Source organism: Prinia subflava, chromosome 10, assembly GCF_021018805.1.
Source record: "Prinia subflava isolate CZ2003 ecotype Zambia chromosome 10, Cam_Psub_1.2, whole genome shotgun sequence".
NCBI lineage: Eukaryota > Metazoa > Chordata > Aves > Passeriformes > Cisticolidae > Prinia > Prinia subflava.
In genome coordinates, this window is record NC_086256.1 from 1548639 (window position 1) to 1569869 (window position 21231).

Below are 21231 nucleotides of genomic sequence, written 5' to 3' on the forward strand. Positions count from 1 at the left end.
CTCAAAGGGCAGGAAAGGAATTGGATTTTTGAGCTTGATTTCCAGGATTGGAGGCATCAAGTGCATCCTTCTCTCTGTTTGAAGGGAATTTATGTCCCGGAGGCACTGGCTGTGCTGTGCAAGGCAGAAATTCCAGACTCTCATGGGAGCTGGGTGCAATTTGGGATCAGTCATTTCCTCCTTTCCTCCCAGTCTCTGCTGATGGGGGCTGACAGCCTCGTGGTTTAATTGAGGCTCCAGAAGCAGAGCAGAGCTCTGCTTTTGGGCACTGCTGTCAGTGTGAAAGGCTGGATGGAGTAAATCCGGAGTGATCCAGGATCACAGCGCCCTCACACAGCCCAGCACTGCTGGATAATCCCTGTGGGGCTGTCCCAGAGCCCAGCACTGCTGGATAATCCCTGTGGGGCTGTCCCAGAGCCCAGCACTGCTGGATAATCCCTGTGGGGCTGTCCCAGAGCCCAGCACTGCTGGATAATCCCTGTGGGGCTGTCCCAGAGCCCAGCACTGCTGGATAATCCCTGTGGGGCTGTCCCAGAGCCCAGCACTGCTGGATAATCCCTGTGGGGCTGTCCCAGAGCCCAGCACTGCTGGATAATCCCTGTGGGGCTGTCCCAGAGCCCAGCACTGCTGGATAATCCCGTGGGGCTGTCCCAGAGCCCAGCACTGCTGGATAATCCCGTGGGGCTGTCCCACAGCCCAGCACTGCTGGATAATCCCTGTGGGGCTGTCCCAGAGCCCAGCACTGCTGGATAATCCCGTGGGGCTGTCCCACAGCCCAGCACTGCTGGATAATCCCGTGGGGCTGTCCCAGAGTCCAGCATTGCTGGATAATCCCGTGGGGCTGTCCCAGAGCCCAGCACTGCTGGATAATCCCTGTGGGGCTGTCCCAGAGCCCAGCACTGCTGGATAATCCCGTGGGGCTGTCCCACAGCAGAGGCAGCTGCGCTCCTCAGCCAGGCCTGAGCCCTCCTGAGGGCAGGAGGCTTCAACAGCCTCCATTTCACAGCGGGACACAATTCCCACCTCTGTGTTTCCTGTGTTTCCCACCTCTGTGTTTCCTGCCCAATTTCCAGCCCCCTTCAGTCTAAAGGCTGCAGTTTCTCCTGTGAGCACTTCGATTAAAATGCAAATCACAGAATGGGCTGTGTTGGGAGGAACTTTAAAGCCCATCCAGGGCCACCTCTGCCATGGCAGGGACACCTCCCACTGTCCCAGGCTGCTCCAGCCTGGCCTGGGGCACTGCCAGGGACCCAGGGGCAGCCACAGCTGCTCTGGGCAACCTGGGCAAGTCACAGCAAGCTGCCAACCCTTGGGTGAAATTCAAACCGTTCTCCTAGAGAATGATTTGGACCTCCCTTGCTTCTCCTTGCATTCCTGCTTCTCATTCAGTGATTCTCTTCCAGCTGAGCTTTGGGTGATGATGTACCTTCCTCTGGGTCAATCCCATCCCATCCCATCCCATCCCATCCCATCCCATCCCATCCCATCCCATCCCATCCCATCCCATCCCATCCCATCCCATCCCATCCCATCCCATCCCATCCCATCCCATCCCATCCCATCCCAACCCATACCATCCCATCCCATCCCACCCCACCCCTGCTCTCTCAGGAATTCTCCCCATCTCACATGCAGCAAAGTATTTGAACAAATTAAGCCACAGCGTGCTCCAGACAAACCGTCTTTAGTCGTTCTTATCAGAACCCCCTAGACCTCGTCAAAGTTAAGACATAAATTGTTCAAAAATAAGAAAGGAGAGACTGAAAAACAAAACACCAAGACTGCAAGAACTAAATAAAAGAGGACCGTGAAACACTAAACTGTAACCAATCATATTTCCTAAAAAGTACGTACTAAAATGGTGAACAAAATACAAGCACCAACCAAGTAATGCGTAATCACATGAGCAACAGTTTCAAAATGTACAAATATAACTTCATATAAACAATAAAGAGCTTCTCACCATGCAGTGGATGACGCAGACGTTTTTGGGGTTCTGCTGCAGCCAGTTGTGCATGTTCTTGCAGACAGCGTAGAGGTTGTGCAGGCTGGGCGCCTGCCGCACGGGCCAGCTGCACTCCGACACCTGCGGGGTGACAGCCACCAAAAACAGCTTTGTGGGAGCACGGCTGGGGTTCCAGTGTGCAACCAAAAGTTGTGTTCTGTTTGCCATTGTTGAAACTGGTTGTCTTTCTCTCTTGTATAACCCACTCCTCATAAATCCAGGGGTTGGGGGCCTTCTGTCACTGGGCAGCTGTTAAACCCAGCTGTGGCAGGGTTCTTTATCCCTTCCAGGACCCATCCTCCCCCCAGGGGATCTCTGCTGTCCAGGGGCCATCGAGGCTCCCTGCAGGGCTGATCCAATTCCATCACCCATGGGAGATGCTGCACCCAGGGGAGGAGCCCAGCATTCCCACCTGGATAAACCCTGGGATTTGTAACACCAGCACAGCCTGTGTGCTCTGCATTCCCACCTGGATAAACCCTGGGATTCAGAGCCCAGCACAGCCTGTGTGCACTGCATTCCCACCTGGATAAACCCTGGCATTCAGAGCCCAGCACAGCCTGTGTGCTCTGCATTCCCACCTGGATAAACCCTGGCATTCAGAGCCCAGCACAGCCTGTGTGCTCTGCATTCCCACCTGGATAAACCCTGGCATTCAGAGCCCAGCACAGCCTGTGTGCTCTGCATTCCCAGCTGGATAAACCCTGGCATTCAGAGCCCAGCACAGCCTGTGTGCTCTGCATTCCCACCTGGATAAACCCTGGCATTCAGAGCCCAGCACAGCCTGTGTGCTCTGCATTCCCACCTGGATAAACCCTGGCATTCAGAGCCCAGCACAGCCTGTGTGCTCTGCATTCCCACCTGGATAAACCCTGGCATTCAGAGCCCAGCACAGCCTGTGTGCTCTGCATTCCCAATGGATAAACCCTGGGATTCAGAGCCCAGCACAGCCTGTGTGCACTGCATTCCCACCTGGATAAACCCTGGCATTCAGAGCCCAGCACAGCCTGTGTGCTCTGCATTCCCACCTGGATAAACCCTGGCATTCAGAGCCCAGCACAGCCTGTGTGCACTGCATTCCCACCTGGATAAACCCTGGCATTCAGAGCCCAGCACAGCCTGTGTGCACTGCATTCCCACCTGGATAAACCCTGGCATTCAGAGCCCAGCACAGCCTGTGTGCTCTGCATTCCCAGAGGAACACCAGCCCCATCTCACCCCACGGCACCTCCAGAGGGAGCTGCCCCTGCTCCAGGATCCCCTCTGCTCCCACAGAGCCACAGCTGCACTGCAGGAGGGCTGGGCTGGGCTGCAGCGCCCTGAGCAGCACCAGCAGGTGCCAGGCTATGCCTGACCCTGGCAGGGGTTTATTTTTGTTTATTTGCTTTTTTGTACTACTACATTTGTATTTTTAATATTCCTAGTAAAGAACTGTTATTCCTATTCCCGTATCTCTGCCTGAAAGCCTCTTAATTGCAAAATTATAATAATTTAGAAGGAGGGGTTTACATTCTCCATTCCAAGGGAAGCTCCTGCCTTCCTTAGCAGACACCTGTCCTTCCAAATCACGGCAGAGCATTAAACAAGCCCTGCTCTACAAGTTCTCCCTGCCAAGGAACCCACTTGTCCTTTACAACCTGGAGTTACGTGCTGCAAACCTACTCCTTGTCTCCTCGTGCGTAACTCGGCGCCGTGCCTCGCATGAGTTACGAGGAGGCAGAAGGAAAAGCTTTCTCAATGAAATAACACCGGGCTGATGTGTTGTTCCTGGCTGCACATTTCTCAAAATTTACATTTCACATCAGATTATCTGGAGGGGCTCTTTCAGAACGCTCCAGTCTCGCATTGATTTCTAAAGCCTTTGTACGACGTGTCCCCAAAAACTGCTCTGATCTGCACAGGGCACTGAGCATCTGTTGTTCTGAATCTTTCTGTGCTGCAGGATTTCCAAGCCCTGTGTGACAGATATTAAACTGATGAAAGGGAAAGTTCTGCTCAAAAAACCTAAAAATAATCCTATCTGAGTAAGAATGTTAATGTATGAGCCATGAAAATGAATGGCTCCTTAGAGATGAAACCTCACAAATCCTAAGTTATGTCTGGTTCCTGTTCCTCAGCGTGCTGGGTCTGAATCAGTCCTTGCAGTCACATCAAATAGCCCTCGACAGACATCTCCCTTTCATCTGGTTTTAATTGAAATATCTTTTTTTAAAAGGCATTTCTGACCAGGAGAAATTTAAAGGAGAAATGTCCCGAGGCTTGTCCTCTGCTGAAGAATTGGTTCTCTCTCTCTCTCAGCTGACATTTGGCTGCTGCTTAATGGGATCGGGGAAGGAAGGAGATGATTTGGCCAGATGTTCTTAACCAGCCACATGATCCCCAGAACTGTTTCATCTCTCAGAGGAAGGAAATGCTCCAGGTTTTATAAAAACTGCACTTAAGGTTCTGTCTGACACCTGCACAACATCTTGGAGCAGAAACAGCTCCCAGATCCCAAGCAGAGCCCCCCAGGCTGTGCCGTGTCCAACAAGGATCCCAAAGGCTCCCACGGGATGCGGGGCCAGCCCAAGCTGGCAAATTCCACTTTTGTCTCACAGCAGATTAGATGTTTGTCCGATTGCTTTTTAGATCTGTGAAGGTTCTGGTCTCCAGAATATCCTGCTGTGAGCAAATGTGGTTTTGTGTTGTGGAAGCCACTGAACAAATCAAACAGTGCTCCAAGTTTGGAGAGCAAGGAGTGACCATTCCCTGTTTACCCTCTCCACTTTCTCCTGTCTCCAGAGTTTGTTCTGTTCCTTCTCTTGCACACCCTTGATTTTCCCTGTTAGAATTCCTACAGTGACCCCTCCACTGACAGTCCTCTGAGCAGACCTCTCTGCCAAGCATCTGGAAAAGCCATTATCACTTCTCCAGTAAATAATACACATTTCCCACCAGCCCATAATTACATATTTACGTTGCCTCTAATTACACATCTGCCTGATGGTTCGCAATTAGGAAATTAAATGTGTGCTTGGTGTTTCTATCAAACAGAACCTCACCAGCACTCAGCACAGACAACCTTAGGGAAAAGCAACTGGAATGCTCCAGCTCTGGGAATAAGCACTCAGCACTTGTTTGGTTTTAGCAGCAGGGCAGCAACTGCCAGGAATGTGACCCATGGGGGGCTTTGAAGTTTGGGTTTGTTTAATGTTAGATTGGAGTTTTGTGTTTTGAGACTGCTCTAAGACCCGTGGGAGTTCTCCTCTCCTCTCCTCTCCTCTCCTCTCCTCTCCTCTCCTCTCCTCTCCTCTCCTCTCCTCTCCTCTCCTCTCCTCTCCTCTCCTCTCCTCTCCTCTCCTCTCCTCTCCTCTCCTCTCCTCTCCTCTCCTCTCCTCTCCTCTCCTCTCCTCTCCTCTCCTCTCCTCTCCTCTCCTCTCCTCTCCTCTCCTCTCCTCTCCTCTCCTCTCCTCTCCTCTCCTCTCCTCTCCTCTCCTCTCCTCTCCTCTCCTCTCCTCTCCTCTCCTCTCCTCTCCTCTCCAAGCTCAGCCTGGTGATTATTTCGTGTATTGTGTTGTTCACCCTTCTTTCTCATGAAAAACATTTGGAATCAGGACTGCCCAGCCCATAAACTGAAAACACAATATTTTATCAAAAGACAATTTTAGTTTCTTCCTGTGTGAGTCAAGGCAATGCTTCCAAAGCACTGAGTTGTCCTTTGGGAGTGACGTTAAAATTCACTTGTGAGGTGTTGGGTAGGATGGGAGATAATTCCAGGGATTCAGGAATTATGGCCAGCTCACACAGCAATAGATCTTTAATGATGGCCTTTCAGAAGCAGATACATTTTTCTCCACCCACAAACAGCCTCAGTGGTGCACCAAAATCAATCAGGACTGAAGATTCAGAGCTCTTAATATCTCATAATTAGTCTTCCCTGTTCATTTACTCCTATTTGAAGTCTGGTTACTGATGACCACAGAGAAATTTGCTTCAAGTCTCAGTGAGTGGTTTCTGGTGATCAGAATTACTGCAGATAAATTCAGCTACACCTCAAATTAAAACTAAATTAGGCTTAGATTAGATTCATTTACCCTGACTGAGGGTTAAGCCTGCCAACTGCTGTTGCCTTTTGGGTTGGAGGCACCAAAAAGTTAGAAATTAAAAAAAAAACCACCAAAACACAGCACTCCCTTGTGGGAGAGGGAAAGAACAGGAAGTTTTCAGAAAGATTAAATCTAATCTTGCATTTCAGCAGCAGCATTTCATAGAGATTTTCCTCTAAAAGCCATTAATGAAGCAGAGCCTCGCAGTGCTCCCTGATGCTGCTCTGGTTTTAGAGAGGGAAACTGGGCCAGGCAGTGCAGGTGGCTTTTTAAAGCCACAAGAGCCAAAATGCCCCTCAGATCCCGTTTCCATTCCGTGGCTTTTTAAAGCCACAAGAGCCAAAATGCCCCTCAGATCCCGTTTCCATCCCGTGGCTTTTTAAAGCCTCGAGAGCCAAAATGCCCCTCAGATCCCGTTTCCATCCCGTGCTTGGCCTGCTTGATTAAAGCCCAACTGCAAAGAAATCATCTCCCTTCTTCTATTGGTGATTCCTTCCAAAGGCTTTTCATTCTATTCTTTCCCTGCAGCAGCTCCAACACTCTGCAGGAGCAGCTGTAAAACTCTGTTTTATTCTCAATTTCCCTGCAGCCCAGGCTCCACTCCGTGCAAAAATGCCTTTCCCTCTCCCAGGCTCCTCATGTGAACATTATCCCTGAACTTTCCAGCTCTTTCATCCAGCTAGAACTCCCAAACCCACCCCAGCAGCTTAAAAACACCTCTAGCTCCTAAATCTCTCTAAATTCTGGATACAGCAGGAGCTGCTGCCCCTTTCCCTGAGGAAGCTGCCCCCATGCAAGGCACTCACCCTGTTGTGGAACTTGGCACTGCGATAATATTTGGGTGACAAGTTGAACACGGTGTAGTGGTCAGGGTGCCTGGAGTCCAGGAACGTCCTGACATCCTCGATGTGGTTCCTGAATCCCAGCTCCACGCCTTCAGCAGGAAAAGACATCACTGGCAAAGCAAGGAGAGCCCAGGATGAGGGGGGGTTATGGAATTCTTTCATATTTTGGGGATGTTACAGGTTGTATTTCTCCACGGAGCAGTGCTCACCTATGATCCTTGAGGTAATGTAGGAAATATCCAGCTCTCCCTTGGTGTAACTAAGAGACAAAGCAGGAGACAGAATTTAGGCACTTTAGCAGCACATTAGGAGTGTTTGCCCAGAAAAATCTACTTATCACGCAAGGAAAAATCATCTTGGAATGAATTCTTAAGATGCAGACAGTGACCCAGCCTCCCCCTCTCCACATGCAATTAACTGGATGCAAAACCTGCAAGGAAGGTCCCTTTTCCCTTTTGTCATTAATTTTTAGTGCCAGTTTCCAGGAGAAATCTCCAGCAGTTTGCACTTTGCAGATCCCTCAAACCTTCTGGGGTCTTGCAATAAATTTCCCTAATTTCTTGTAGCCCCTGTCCCTTGGAGCTGGGCAACGGGGATGACACCAGGAGAGTCCCCAAAGCAAAGTCACCTCAGCCTTTTTCCATTCCAAGGTGGATTTAGGGATGGGAATATCAGCAAGCACAGCAAAGAGAGGCATCAAAACCAGTGACAGAAGAAATACTTGAGTGGTGCTTCACTGGAAGGATCCCACAGGGAATCCTCCAGGAATTGCTCCACTTTCACTGGCATTTTCCCGATTTCAGGGTGCTGGTGCTCACTATGAAGCTGACATTGTTTTACTTTGGTTTTCCCCGCTTCCTTGAGGCCAAGCCCCAATTATGAGACAGAACCACAGAAGTCATTTGGGATTTTCCCCCTCCTCCCTCAATCCCTGGGAGCTGCGCTGTGCGCAGCGGGACCAGCAGCTCCCTGTTCCTCCTGCCTCAGGTGCACCGTACCTGGCAACAGACTGCATGACCTTGGAGGAGGTGTCCTTCAGGGTGTCCTTCAGGTTGTCCTTCAGGTTGCTGAAGAGCCTCCCTGCTCCTCCCTTCACCATGTCCAGCAGGCCTCCCCCGTAGCTGGACTCCATGTCTGGTGACGAGGCACCTTCAACACAGCAAAGCCGAGCCAGCCTCACTCGTCTGGAGCCAGCCCCTCTGCTCTGCCCACACCAAACCCCTCCTGTGAGCTGCTGCCTGCCGGGCAGGGGGGAAGGTGCCTTTCCTCCCCACAGCCGTGGTTTTCCAGGGAAGAGGGATGGCTCATTCCCGCCAGCCGGGCTCAGAGCTCTCGGCGCTGTGTGTGGGTTGAGTGTTCAGTCCCAGCACAGTGGGATCTGAACTGGGGGTGGGACTGGGTGATCTGAGCGTCAGCCAGGTGTGCCCAGGTGGGCCAAGAGGCCACTGGCACCTGGGCTGTGCAGGAATTGTGTGGCAGCAGGAGAGGGAAGGGATTCTCCCCCTGTGCTGGGCTCTGGTGAGGCCACACCTCGAGGGCTGTGTCCAGTTCTGGGCACTTCCCTCAGGACAAGAAGGACATTGAGGGGCTGGAGCGTGGCCAGGGAAGGGAAAAGGGCTGGGAGAGGGGCTGGAGCCCCAGGAGGGGCTGAGGGAGCTGGAAAGGGGCTGAGCCTGGAGAAAAGGAGGCTCAGGGGGGACCTTGTGGCTCTGCACAGCTACTGACAGGAAGGGACAGCTGGGGGGATTTGGGATCTTATCCCAGGGATAGGGACAGGAGGAGAGGGAACGGCCTCAGGCTGGGCCAGGGGAGGGGCAGGGTGGACATAGGAGGAATTTCCCCATGGAAAGGGTGGTCAGGCACTGGAACTGCCCAGGAAGGGTTGGACTCTCCACCCCTGGAGGTGTCCAGGCCTTCCTGGGTGACAAGGTGGGGACTGGGCACAGCTCAGTGGTCTGGGAGGGCTTTTCCAACATAATTAATTTGGGGATTCCGTGATCTTTAAGGTCGCCTCCAACCAAAGCCATTCTGTGTTCTAAGCTCCCTCACCTCCAACCCAACCCAGCCTGGCTGATTTGTTTATCACCACCAACAACCTCAGGATTGAGAAAAAGGCTCTCCCAGCTCCCTGGGACCTCCTTCAGGGCAACCATCCCAGCTGCCACCTCACTGAAGCTTGTCCAACCCAGACTGTTCAACAATTCCGTGATAAAATGATAATTGAGCTGCAAATGCACCACGCCCGCTCTCAGGCAGCCTCACCCATGGTGAGCCATCCATAAATCCTTAAACTGGAGATCCTCTTGGGAAATGATGCTACTCTGACCCACAAGGACCTGATCCAGGTCCTAGACTGTAAAATTAGAGGCCCCCTCTCCTCTACACTCTGCCAGCTTCAGAACAGAAGATGCCTCCTCGAGGCACAGGAATATTTCTTTTGCCAAACTTCCTGTGAGCATGATAAAAAAAATAAAAATGAGAAAGGAAAAAAAAATCAAAGAAGCTTGTTGGCTTCCAAGCATGGAATCAGTGTTTGATCTCCCCTCAAAAAGTTTGTTTTCATGTTATTCTGTGCTGGAAGAGCCAGGGGTGGAAGGAGGAGATGTTCAAAAAGGACTTTGAGTTCTGCAGGTCAGCTTTTAAAGGAAGGAAGGCAGGAAAGTGGTAGCTTGGAACAGGGAAAAGGGGACAAAGGATCAGAGGTTCTACAGCACTGGGCAAATTCCTACAGCTGGAAATGCTGTAGGAGAGCAACAGAAGGGCTCCGAGAGTATGGAGAACTTAAAATCTTTGGCAATCAATCTGAAGATTTAAAAAGTGAAGAGAAGAGGAGAAACAGAGAGAAGGAGACTTTCGCTGTGTTTCTAAGAGAAGCAGCAGGAATCAATTCCAGGTTTCCTGTGTCCCTAAAGCAGAGAATCACAAAGGATGGCTGAGGAAGGAATGGCTCCCACTGCCAGAGGGCAGGGATGGACGGGAGACTGGGCAGGAATTGTTCCCTGGGAAGGTGGGGAGGTCCTGAAGAGAATTCCCAGAGCAGCTGGGGCTGCCCCTGGATCCCTGGCAGTGCCCAAGGCCAGGCTGGAGCATTCTGTGTTCAGAATAAACCTCCAGCAGTCACCAGTCACAGACTCAATCACAGAACCACAGGGTCTGAAGGGACCTCCAAGATCATCGAGTCCAACCCAGCCCCAACACCTCAACTGAACCACGGCACCAGTGCCACGTCCAGTCTTGTGTCAAACACATCCAGGGATGGTGACTGCACCACCTCCCAGCAGAACATTCCAGTGCTTTATAGAAGGGAAGGAAGGTTTATTTTATTAGTTTATTATTAAATATATTTCATTCATTAACTATCAATATCAATATCGATATTGATATCAATAAATATAAGTATAGGTATAAGTATAAGTATAGGTATAAGTATAAATATAAATATAAATATATGTATAAATATATGTATAAATATATAAATATATGTATAAATATATATAAATATAACACTAGAAATAGAAGTAAAATTAAATTAAAATTACATATAAAACTAAATTAAATTAAATTCTATACTATACTATACTATACTATACTATACTATACTATACTATACTATACTATACTATACCTATTAAAATATATATAAATTATATTAAAATAAACTTTTTATTATTAATTTTATTTTGTTAATTTATTATACTTTCTGTAAAAACCTCTTCCCTAATATTCAACCTGTATTTCCCTTGGCACAGCTTGAGGCTGTGTCCTCTCCTTCTGTCAGTGCTGCCTGGAGAGAGAGACCGACCCCACTTGAGCACAGGCACCTTCCAGGGGGATGTAGAGAGCAATAAGGAAATCCCAAATACAGCAACAAGCTGCTGCACCTCCTAACAAAAGTGAAATATGTCAGGTAGGAGCATTCCTGCCCTCAGCAGTGAGATTTTGGCTGAAGGAGCCCTGCTGACAGCACCAGCCTGGTGTTGAACAGGATGGGAGCTGGAGAGTGTGGAAAGCTCAATTAAAGCACTTAAGGGGTAATTTTAGAGAGGATCAGGAGAAGGATGTGCAGGAGAACTCCTCCTCCCTGGGCAGAGAGAGCTTTGGAAGAGAACAGCGATCCAGGGGAGCTCAGAGGGATGTGCTCAGTGCAGGGGGAGCTGAGGGTGGCAAAACCATCAATGCCTGGAGGAGGTGGCCAGGAAACTCATTCCTGCACAGGGAAAGGGACAGAACCCCCAAATCCAGAAGGGAAATACCCCTCCTGCTGTCCCCTGCGGTGCCACGAACAGTGCTTGTGCTTATTCTGAAAAACAAAGACATTTAGACCAACCCTGCTTTAAATCTGGGTGTCTGGAGGCAGAAATGCGTGGATGGCACGGGTGTCACCTGGAGGGATGGGGACATTCAGCACCTGCAGCCTCCCAGGGTGACCAGCAGCAGAGGGTCACACCCTGCCACCGGCTGAGGGAGGTGCTGCTGCTGGAACCGCCGGGAATTCCAGATTTGGAGCCATTCCCTGCAAAACCTGCACGGTTGGAGGCCTGCTCTGCCTGGGGAGGTCCCTGAGCAGCCCCCCCGGGCAAACCACAAACCCTCCCAGCCACAGGGCCTGAATTCCAGCTCCCCAGAGAGCCCAGGGGAAACCAGCTGACATTTAAAAGGCATTTAAGACTCTGTCAGTCGGAATATTTACGCTGATGAAGCAACTCTGAGCCTGAGAGAGGGGAGGTGGAAGGAAGACGCCTGGAAAAAATCGAGGCTTGGCAGAGAAGTGCTGCCTTTCCCAGGTTACTTAGCAGGAGGGAACAGACCCTTTTTGCCTTGAAAGGGCAGGCAAAAAGCAGACACGAAGCCATAGGAAAGGAAGTAGGTTTCCCTCAGTCTCCCCAGATTTTGTGTAAAATTATCTTCAATGTCAAACAAGGGTTTGGTGGTTTTTTGTTTGGGGAGCTGCTGCCCGTGCTTTTGTTAGGGGTGGAGTGAGGAAGGATCTAAATAGTCCCTGTTCTTCATCATGGAATCACAGAATGGTTTGGGATTTGAAAAACTCATTCCAGCTGCCCAGTCCACATACAAAAGCATTAAAACTTCATCTTCCACCCTCCCAAGAAAAGATGTTTGGGAGTATTAAATCCCCTCTGAATTCTCTTCCAATGGTACCACAAGAGCCTGGCACTACACTGGGGAAAAGAAATTGTTTCTTCCAGTGTTTGTGTCCCAAATTCCCCATTTCTAGATGATTTTATCTGTTTGTTGCAGCCTTCTTCCTCCCCACAAAGTCTTTTTTGGGGGGAAAGAAGGGGATTTTGCTTGTTCTGTCCCCTAAGACAGAGGTGCAGGCTGCCCTGCGCCTGGGCAGGAATGGCCCTTTGAAAGTTCCCTGCACTGAAAGGAGCCGAGCCTCTGTTGTTGTGGCTTCAACAACAAAGCCTGGATTGTTTTGAAGGAACACTCAGCAAAAAAAAAAAAGCTGCTTTTTGTGCCTCTCCCCCCCAGCAGGCAGCGGAGGAGCAGCAGAGCTCACGTTCCTCCCACAGCCAGCAGAGCCTGCCTGATGTGGGACGTGCTCTCCCACCAGCCTCAGTGAGGAAAGCCAGGCTGCCACAACTCCAGGATCACACTGATGGGCTTTCCTTCAGGCTTGGAAGTGTCTGGAGGAAGGCAGGAGCAGCCCTGGAGCAGAAATCCCTGCACCAACAGGGCTGGAGCATCTTTGAAGGGTTTATCACGGATGGAAGGGTGTTGGCTGCAGACCTACCCAGGCAGAGCAGAGAATCTGATACATTTCTGTGGGGGGCCAGAGAGTTTTTAGCCCCACCAAGGTTTATCACACTCTGAGGGTTGCCAGCAGCCTCCCAGAAATGGCTTATGAAAAAATTAGTGAGATGGAATGATCAGAAGTGTTTGGAGAAGCAAAAAGGTTTTAATTAAAGAGAAAACAACAAACTATACAGAATAAAAGAATGAAAGCCATGCACAGTGCAGGGAGGGCCCTTGCACCTGCTGAGACACCTCGAAAATGCCCTGAGAATCTCTGGGCTCTGTCTAAAGTATTCAAGGATCCTTGAGGGGTTTTTGCATTGTCCTGGTTTAGGGCAAATTTGGGAGGAAACCTGTGCTTTGAGCATCCACCCCAGTATGAATGAGTCCACAGCCCGTGTGGAGCCATGGGAAAGGCTGGGGGATATGGGAGTCCACAACTGCAGGAGTTCCTGGGGAGGTGCTGTTGGGAGAGTTAAAGGCCACAAGCAGCCTGCTTTTCTTGTGGAAAGCTACCAGAACAAAATCAGGAGAGACTTTTCCCTCTAAAAGGGCTGAATGAAAGACTATTTTATAAATGGTACCGACCTGAGTTCTGAGTTTTGTCTCTTTAGGTTGTTTGGGGAAAAGTGAACACTTGTGGGGGGAGGAAGAGTGCTCTGAAAGTTTCATTTTGATTCTCGTTTCCTTCTTTTAGTGTGCGTTAATAAATCTATCTTTATATCTTAAAGTTTGGGCCTGCTTTGCTTCTCCTGATCCTATCTCACAGAGGGAAAAAGAGAATAAACACTCATACCACTGCACTAAATGTGGCAAACAGAAATTGGCCAACGTGAAAGCACTACATGCATGATGCCTAAGAGAAAACAGCCACATTCCTTGAGGAACAGCTCAAGGATCCAACAGGTGCCTTTGTCCTGGCCCTGGGCTAATTATGGTAAGGAGAGCATGGAATTTTCTGGTTCTTCTTTCTTAAAAGTTCAGGAACTTAAACTCTTTCCTAATGTGAGAACATCTGTTAAAGTGTGGGAGTGCACTGCAACAAGAATCCACATCCCTGGGTCCCCTCAGCATTCCCAGCTCCTGCTGTTGCCCACATTCCATCCTGCAGAGGATTGCAAAGAGGAATTTAACCTTCCCTGTCCAGGGGAAGGGTGGCAAGAGCTCCTAAAAGCGAATCTCTGGGCAGTGGCTCCTGTGCATCCAGGGATAATCAGCAGTGCAGAGATCTGAGGGCTTCGTGTGCCAGCTGGGCTTGGAACAGCCTGGGAATGTGGAATCTTGGATGGAGATGGGCTTTAAAATCCCTCCCAACCCAAATCATCTATGATTCTCTGGTTCTAGTTATGTTTTAAGGGTACAAAATCACATCCTGAAAGCCAAACCTCCCTTCCAGCACACTCCTCTCACCCACAGAGCTGAGCTTTACCACATTTAAGCCAAGACTAAAGCATGGATGCTGTTATGGGCACTTGCATCCTGCCTCAGGTCAGACACAGCCCAAGTGTCAAAGTCACATCAACTTTTCACCAGTCACTGGGTGATGGTTTGGGAGAGAAATCACCACCAGCAGAGGCAACTAAAACTGTGATAAAGGGGGATTCACAGGGAAAACCTGCAGAAATTACTTGGGAAGTTCCTCAGACTCCCACAGACCCTACATAGATTATTTTTCATCTAATTTTTTGCTACCAGTCCCATCTGTCCCCTCCTCCTCCTCCACTGTCCCAGATTCCTGGTAGAGTGAGGTCCCCTACGAGGATGAGCACAGACACCTTAAAGTGTTATTCCATAAAAATAAGCAGGGAAACATGTGCAGAGCAGAGTTGCAGGACCACAGCAGCAGAAGAGGCTCTGATCATTTGATAAAACCAGTGCTGAAACACCCCCAAGCCCAGATTTCCCTCATCCTGACACTTCCACTATCCTGGACTGCTCCAAGCCCCATCCTGGGACACTTCCAGGGATCCAGGGGCAGCCACAGCTTCTCTGGGAATTCTATCCCCACCCTCCGAGCCAGGAATTCTTTCCCAATATCCCATCTAAGCCTTTCCTCTGGGATATTCCAGATATTCCCCCTTCTCCTGTCACTCCAGGCCCTCATCCAAAGGGTAAAGCCAGAATATTTCTCTCCTAAGCAGACAATCATGAGGCACAGAAGCATCCCCAGCATCAAGATACCTTCAATAATTTATTCAACTGAGTAGGGAGTTGTTGTTTATGAGGTTATTATTTGGTTTGGTTTTTACTGCAGCTCTCCAGCAATTAACTGGTACTGCCCCATCCAGGCCTTTTGCCAGGGAGAGATGGAAAATGCCTCAAAATATGGGGAGGTTTAAGTTGGATATTGAGAAAATTTCTCCCCCAAAAGTATTGCCCAGCCCTGGCAGGAGAAATCCCTGGAAGGATTTAAAAGCCTTTAAAGATGTGGAAAATGCCCCAAAACAGGGGAGGTTTAAGTTGGATATTGGGAAAATTTCTCCCTCAAAAGTGTTGCCCAGCCCTGGCAGGAGACATCCCTGGAAGAATTTAAAAGCCTTTAAAGATGTGGCACTTGGGGACATGAGGAATGGCTGGACTGGGTGGTCCCAGAGGGTTTTTCCAACCTGAATAATTCCATAATTCTGTGCTTCTGTTGGGCAGCAGAGGGTCCCTGCTCTGTGGGAAGCACTCGGAGCCCCGGCAGCAAACTTTGGGGTAGAGCAGCTCAAGAACCTCTTTTTGAGCTTTGCTGGGATAAAATTCCAGAACTAACATTTGCACAAACCCCTTTTTATCCAAAAGTTCGTTTGAGGCTGCTTAAATGTAAACTTCATGGAAAGTTGAAGAATTAAGGTAGTTCTGCCTTTGCTTGAGAAGAGAAAACTGGGGAATGCAGCTTGCACCAAAAACCGTGGAGGATTCCCACAAAAAGGAGGGGTTTACTCCACTTTTTTAGCAGAATAGTGATGTTGAGAGAGGAGGGGGTGAATTGCCACCCAGTACCGGCCAGATTTGTGTCATTTGTTAAAATTTTCCCCTCATGAAAGCCCTCCTGCAGCGAGCAGGGTGCAGGCCGGGCTGGGCACCGGGGGCCTCTGAGGCTGATCGATGTTCGCTCTGCCTCTCCTCCCTGTCAAAACAACTGAAAAAAGACAACACCCCTGCCAGCACCAAACCATTCAAGTGTCCAAAAACACACCGAGCAAACAAAGGAGTCATTAAAGCCAAGCTCCCCGTTTGAAAAGGCAAACACAAGGCAACATTGTCAGGCCAGGCCTTTGTCCCCGTGCCAGTGACATGGAGATGTCTCTCTTCTGACTCAGTGAAAAGGAATCACCAGAGCACAAGACATCGTGCTTGCAAGTGTGAAACGCTTCAAGAAATCTCGATTTCACCACTTGCAGTTTCTTTCAGACGCTTTTGCTCCCTGCTTTTCTCCCTGGTTGCTCCGCCTAAGGAGGCACAGAGCACAAGCAAGTCTGTGCTCCAACTGGTAAAAAGCTCTTTTCTAGCTTTTCTAGATTATAAACACCACAGAACAGCACAGAAAGACTTTTTTTTCCCTTTCATAGCAACTATCCTTGCTGTTACTTTTGCATCTTTTTTCCTAGGACCTCTTCTTTCAGTGCTCAGCCAGCTGCTAAGAAAGCAGAACTGAATGCCACAGCAAAAACCCAAATAAATTGGCTCCTTCACTGCCTGGTCCTCATCTTGTGAGCACTTGCAGCCACTTAAAAAGGAAGAGACAGAAGCAGCTCTGAGTAGAGGCTGTTCTTGGAATGTGTTTTTTTAAATTGGCAGTGGTTTGTGGCCTGTAAGGTTCAGCTCAGGTCTCTCTTTGAACCTCTCTTTGTCCATTCCCAAACCATCCTTCGTCCATTCCCAAACCATCCTTCATCCATTCCCAAACCTCCATCCCAAGTCCAGGGTATCTGCAGGAGGATCTGGCCATTGCCAGGAGCTGGAGCTGTGACCCTGCATCATTCCCAGAACTGTCCAGGACACAGATCTCCCATCCCTGTGCTTGGGATAGTCCAGAGGAGACCCTGGAGATGCTCCAGGGCTGGAGCCCCTCTGGAGCCGGGCTGGGAGAGCTGGGGGGGCTCCCCTGGAGAGGAGAAGGCTCCAGGGAGAGCTCAGAGCCCCTGGCAGGGCCTGAAGGGGCTCCAGGAGAGCTGGAGAGGGGCTGGGGACAAGGGATGGAGGGACAGGACACAGGGAATGGCTCCCACTGCCAGAGGGCAGGGATGGGTGGGAGATTGGGCAGGAATTGTTCCCTGTGTGGGAAATATGGTTATTTAATTCATGTTTTATAAATAATTATAGATTGGGAACTGTGATATATATTGTATGAATTTCTGTAAAGCACCTCCCTGATCTTCCGGGTTCCAAAAATGGAAGGTGAGAACGACTTGCCCCTGCCTACGTGCAGCTCAACTCATTGGGACTCGCAACAGGTCAAACGCTACGTGCCAGCAAAGACGTGCCAGCGAGGACTTACACCGGTCATCACACACCTCTACGACAGTTACTCAAAGCAAGGACTAACTCTGGACATTAGCATTTGAATGTGCCCGGGGACCCTTTCGGGAATTAATGTAAATAAAGTTAATGGTCGATGATTAGAGAAACAATGGGAGGAAAGTTGCCGAGGGGGAAACTAAGTGTATTTAAGTTGGGTCTTTAGGTGGGCAAGTTTGTGAACCCAGCTAGAGACAAGGCTGCCAGGTCCTGTGTCTCTGGGGTCACCCTTGGCTCTACTTTTCCCGGGAGAACTTCGGTCAAGTAAGTTTGCTGTTCGTGGGGTTCGTATTGTTTTGTTTTTATTGTTTGAAATTGTTATAATTTGATTCTAAATTTTGTGATTTGGATGTTAATAAACCAAACTATTGAATTTGGCAATAAATTTGTCCTGGCGTTTATAACAATTTTGACGCCCAACAGCGGGGCCAGTTTTGAATATTCTACGGATCCCTGCTTCTGACCGGGGGGCGCCCCGCCGTAAAAAGCGGCCTGGCAGAGCGGGTAAGTCCGGAAGAACGAACTGGCTTTACGAACCCAGAACCCACAACAGCAAAGGGATTAGGCATTAGGACAAGCTAGCTTGGGGGGGCTCGGGAACTCAGCAGGGGTTTTCCCCTGGAACCGCGGTATTGTTTCACTCGTAAAAATCTAAGTGCACGAAGAATCCACGCAGGAAAAGGACCGTAAGTATAGCGTGGTTGAGTGGGGGTGACCAAGTGCTTGAGAACGTGTATGTGTGTGAGTGTGTGTGTGAATGAGACGTGATTTATCACGAAGCGAGAGCGGACCTTAAGGTCGCGTTTCCGCTGCTCCCGCGAGGGACACGGCCGACCGACGGGGAAGCGATTGGAACGTGTGATATTTCGCTTCGTGTGTGAGTGCTACCCGACGGGGTGGGGGAGGTCACCAGGGGTCCTGAAGGAAAGAGGACGTCCCTTTTTGAGTTCGGGGACGAGTAAGCCTTCTTGACCGCGACCAGGGGGGTCGCTTAATTTTTTCGGTGGCGGTTACAGAGCCCCGCCGTTAACCGAACATCCACGGAACGGTCATCCGCTGGATCATTAAGTTAACGGCATCGAGTTCGGAAACTCGGGATTTAATTTTTGGTATCCCATAACTTCTGTGCCACGGGGAGTATGGGATCAGATCTCAGCAGAGATCGGGAGGATTCTTTAAGGGAAACCTCAGCGAGGGCTGATCTTGAAATTCCTCGGAAAAGTCCATTAGGAAAGTTGTTGCAAGGTTGGCAAGAATGCCCAATTAGGAGAGGAGCATCTAAAGATCGGATGATTTATTTGTGTATGAATGTTTGGGGAGGAAAGGAGATAGGACCTAATATTATATGGCCTGTGTTTGGTACTTTTGACGAATGGGCGTGGGAAGCTCTGTGGGAACATGTAGCGAAGAAGAAAAGGAGAGAATTTGAGGAATTGGCATATGTTCTGTTATGGTATGAGGTACGAGTAAAGCTGTGTTCTGAGGAAAGGGAAACACGGAATGAACTGGACTACGGGATAAACTTCTCTCACGGCTCGGTGGCCCCCGTCCTGCCAGCCCCTACCCCTACCACTTCCTCCTCCCCGGCCTTCTCAGGGGCAGAGTTAACACTGCCATCCGAGACCCATGCGGAGCCCCGAGCTCAGCGGCCACTCCAGAAACCTCCCTCCCGTTCAAGGAGATTCCCGAGAGGGAATCCTGCCCCCGTTTCTGGTCCTGACCCCGCACCTCGGCCACCGACGCTAAAATATGGAGAAAAAGAGAAGAAGGGTAAGGAAAACGAAGGGTGGAAGAATAAACCAGACAGGTATATACCAGTTAGAGCCCTGGCTAAAACCAGGACCCCCGAAGGAGATCTTGAAGAGCCCGGGAGGGATTCGGGGTGGGACAGTTGGTGTGAGAGCAAGAATGGCCCGGGAGGAAAAATGGGGGAAAAGAAGCATTCCCGTAAGAAATTTGACAGTAGAGCAAAACAGAAATTACCAAAGGTGAATTGGAATGCATTAGAGAATAACTAGTGGTGTTGGGAAGCGTGCAAATTAGAAATGCGAAAATTCACGCAAGTCTGCAAAAGGAGAAAAAGATAGAAAAGGGATTAAAAGGAATCTTGCCTACTCTTTTCCTTGGTGGTGGTAGATCTTTTACTTCAGGCTGAATACATTTTGGAGACTCCCTAGAGTTGTGTATTTTGCTTTAAGAGTTTTTTTTCTCCTGGACGAGATCGGCGGAGTTGTTTTTTTTTTTTCTTTTTCTTTTCACTAACGTGGGAATGGAACGAAACCCGCCCCTTCCCGCAAGCGGCAGGGCGAGTCAGTCCATGGTTGCCGGGAGACGAAGGAAAGCGGCAGTTTTAAAGTGATTAGACAAGGCTGCCCGGGGCAGAAAACCGCCCTGTAAGGCGAAATAAGAAGCAAAAATAGATAAAAGTATTGAGAGAAGAGACCAAGAATGGGAGCTATACTTATGCGTAGGAAATACCTAGGTGTTTGTTCTTGAAAAGCTGAAAATATATCTTCCTTTTAGTTGTCTGTCTACTGTATGTGAGGATTTTGTGCAAATCAAAAGGTTGATAGTATGGTGGATGTAGCTCGTCTATGTTTGAAACAATTGCTACATTTTGAATTCGGATTGTCAGCTTGAGCAGGAATATGGCATTTGTGTTGGCAGACAGTGTACTGCAAGGGTTTTGTGTGTTTCAGTTTTTCTTTCAAAAGGTTGAAGCATGTGGCCGGTGAAGTCCAAATTAAAGCGGCTGTTGAGAGGCAGGAAACTAAATCTTTCTGTCGAGATAGTGTTGGAATGGTAATTGGAGTCAGGATTCTAGTATTAAGTTGGGAAAGTGGTATAATTCTCTGTGTTGGTAGTTACAGGATTTTTCTTTATTCTTTGCAGTTCCTATTCTGTATGTATTTTATCTAGTTGGGAACCGGGATTCTTAATTTTAGATGGTTTGTGTTGTCCCTTTGATATTATGTCTTCTTACTTGCTCCTCAATTTGGAGGATGTGAACCTTGAGGTTGCCCTGGTGCCTGTGTTTTTCTGGTGGAGAGTAAGTGATGTATGAGAGGCAGCATTTTGTCACCGGTGTTAAGTTTGGTCGGTGTTTGCTTGTGTATTTAAGTTTAATAATACGCAAGAATGTATAGCAAATACAGGAGCTTTACTTTGGGAATTAGGCACAAGTTATCTCGAGTTTGTTTGTTAAGAAAGGCTAAGTTTGTGAAGTTTTTTTGGACTGAAGTAAAAAGCAGTAGTGTTAATGTTCTGATAATTGTACTAGATAAAGCTGTCTGATTACCGGGGCCTGATGTTTACAGTGACTCCTGGCTTTGGAAAACTTCTGGGTTTTAAGTTCCGAATTTAAGTAATGTATGGTTTATTACAGAGTAAGTTCTGCTCTTTGTAATAGTTTCTTCTATTTGGTGTGCTTTGTTTTTTCGGTCTTGTTAAAATACTCCCCCAGGATTATGGGTGAGGTCTTAAGTTTTTCTCTTAATTTGTACAAATTTTGCTTAAAGTTATCCTTTATTAAGTTGTACTACTCACTGACTGTTTGAATTGGCTCTCTGATGAAGGGAAGAAGTCACTTCAGCTACTGCTGCAGGATTGTATCTTGCCACGCTGAAATAGGGGTCTGCAGCTGATCCTGTCTGTGAGAAATGGTTTGTAGACGGATCTGCACGAGTAGTTGATGGGAACTGCCCCGGTATATTAACCGGGAGTTCCAGCTTTTCGTGGATGTTAGCAATCACACGGCGTATGGAGTTCTTACACAGGAGTGGGCGGGAGCCAGGAAACCGGTGGGGTATGTTTTAAATGGCTTACTGAATCCCGGCTATTGAAATATGAGGCAATTCTGGTAAATTCCCCGGAGTTAGAACTCCGTACTGCTGCTGCTTGAAACCCCGCCCAGTTTCGGTCCTGGGGAGGATCTGAGGAGTGTAGTCACAATTGCTACGAGGCAGTGGAATTACAAACCAAAATAAGAAGTGTCGCCATCAAGCTAACAGCAGAGCTGAAAGGTCCGATAGTGCTT

The 21231-nt window shown here is 49.0% G+C and overlaps 1 protein-coding gene across 3 annotated transcripts in view; it reads right to left on the reverse strand.

Moving 5' to 3' along the window:
• Positions 1 to 21231, reverse strand: part of DNAJC6 (DnaJ heat shock protein family (Hsp40) member C6) — a 56341-nt gene that overhangs the window by 19089 nt on the left and 16021 nt on the right. For all 3 annotated transcript variants that reach the window (XM_063406896.1, XM_063406897.1, XM_063406895.1), the window contains 4 exons: positions 7934 to 8084; positions 7145 to 7194; positions 6897 to 7045; positions 1964 to 2086 (listed from right to left, as the gene is read on the reverse strand). In XM_063406896.1, the coding sequence (XP_063262966.1) occupies positions 1964 to 2086; positions 6897 to 7045; positions 7145 to 7194; positions 7934 to 8084 (473 nt within the window). The remainder of the gene's footprint in view (positions 1 to 1963; positions 2087 to 6896; positions 7046 to 7144; positions 7195 to 7933; positions 8085 to 21231) is intronic.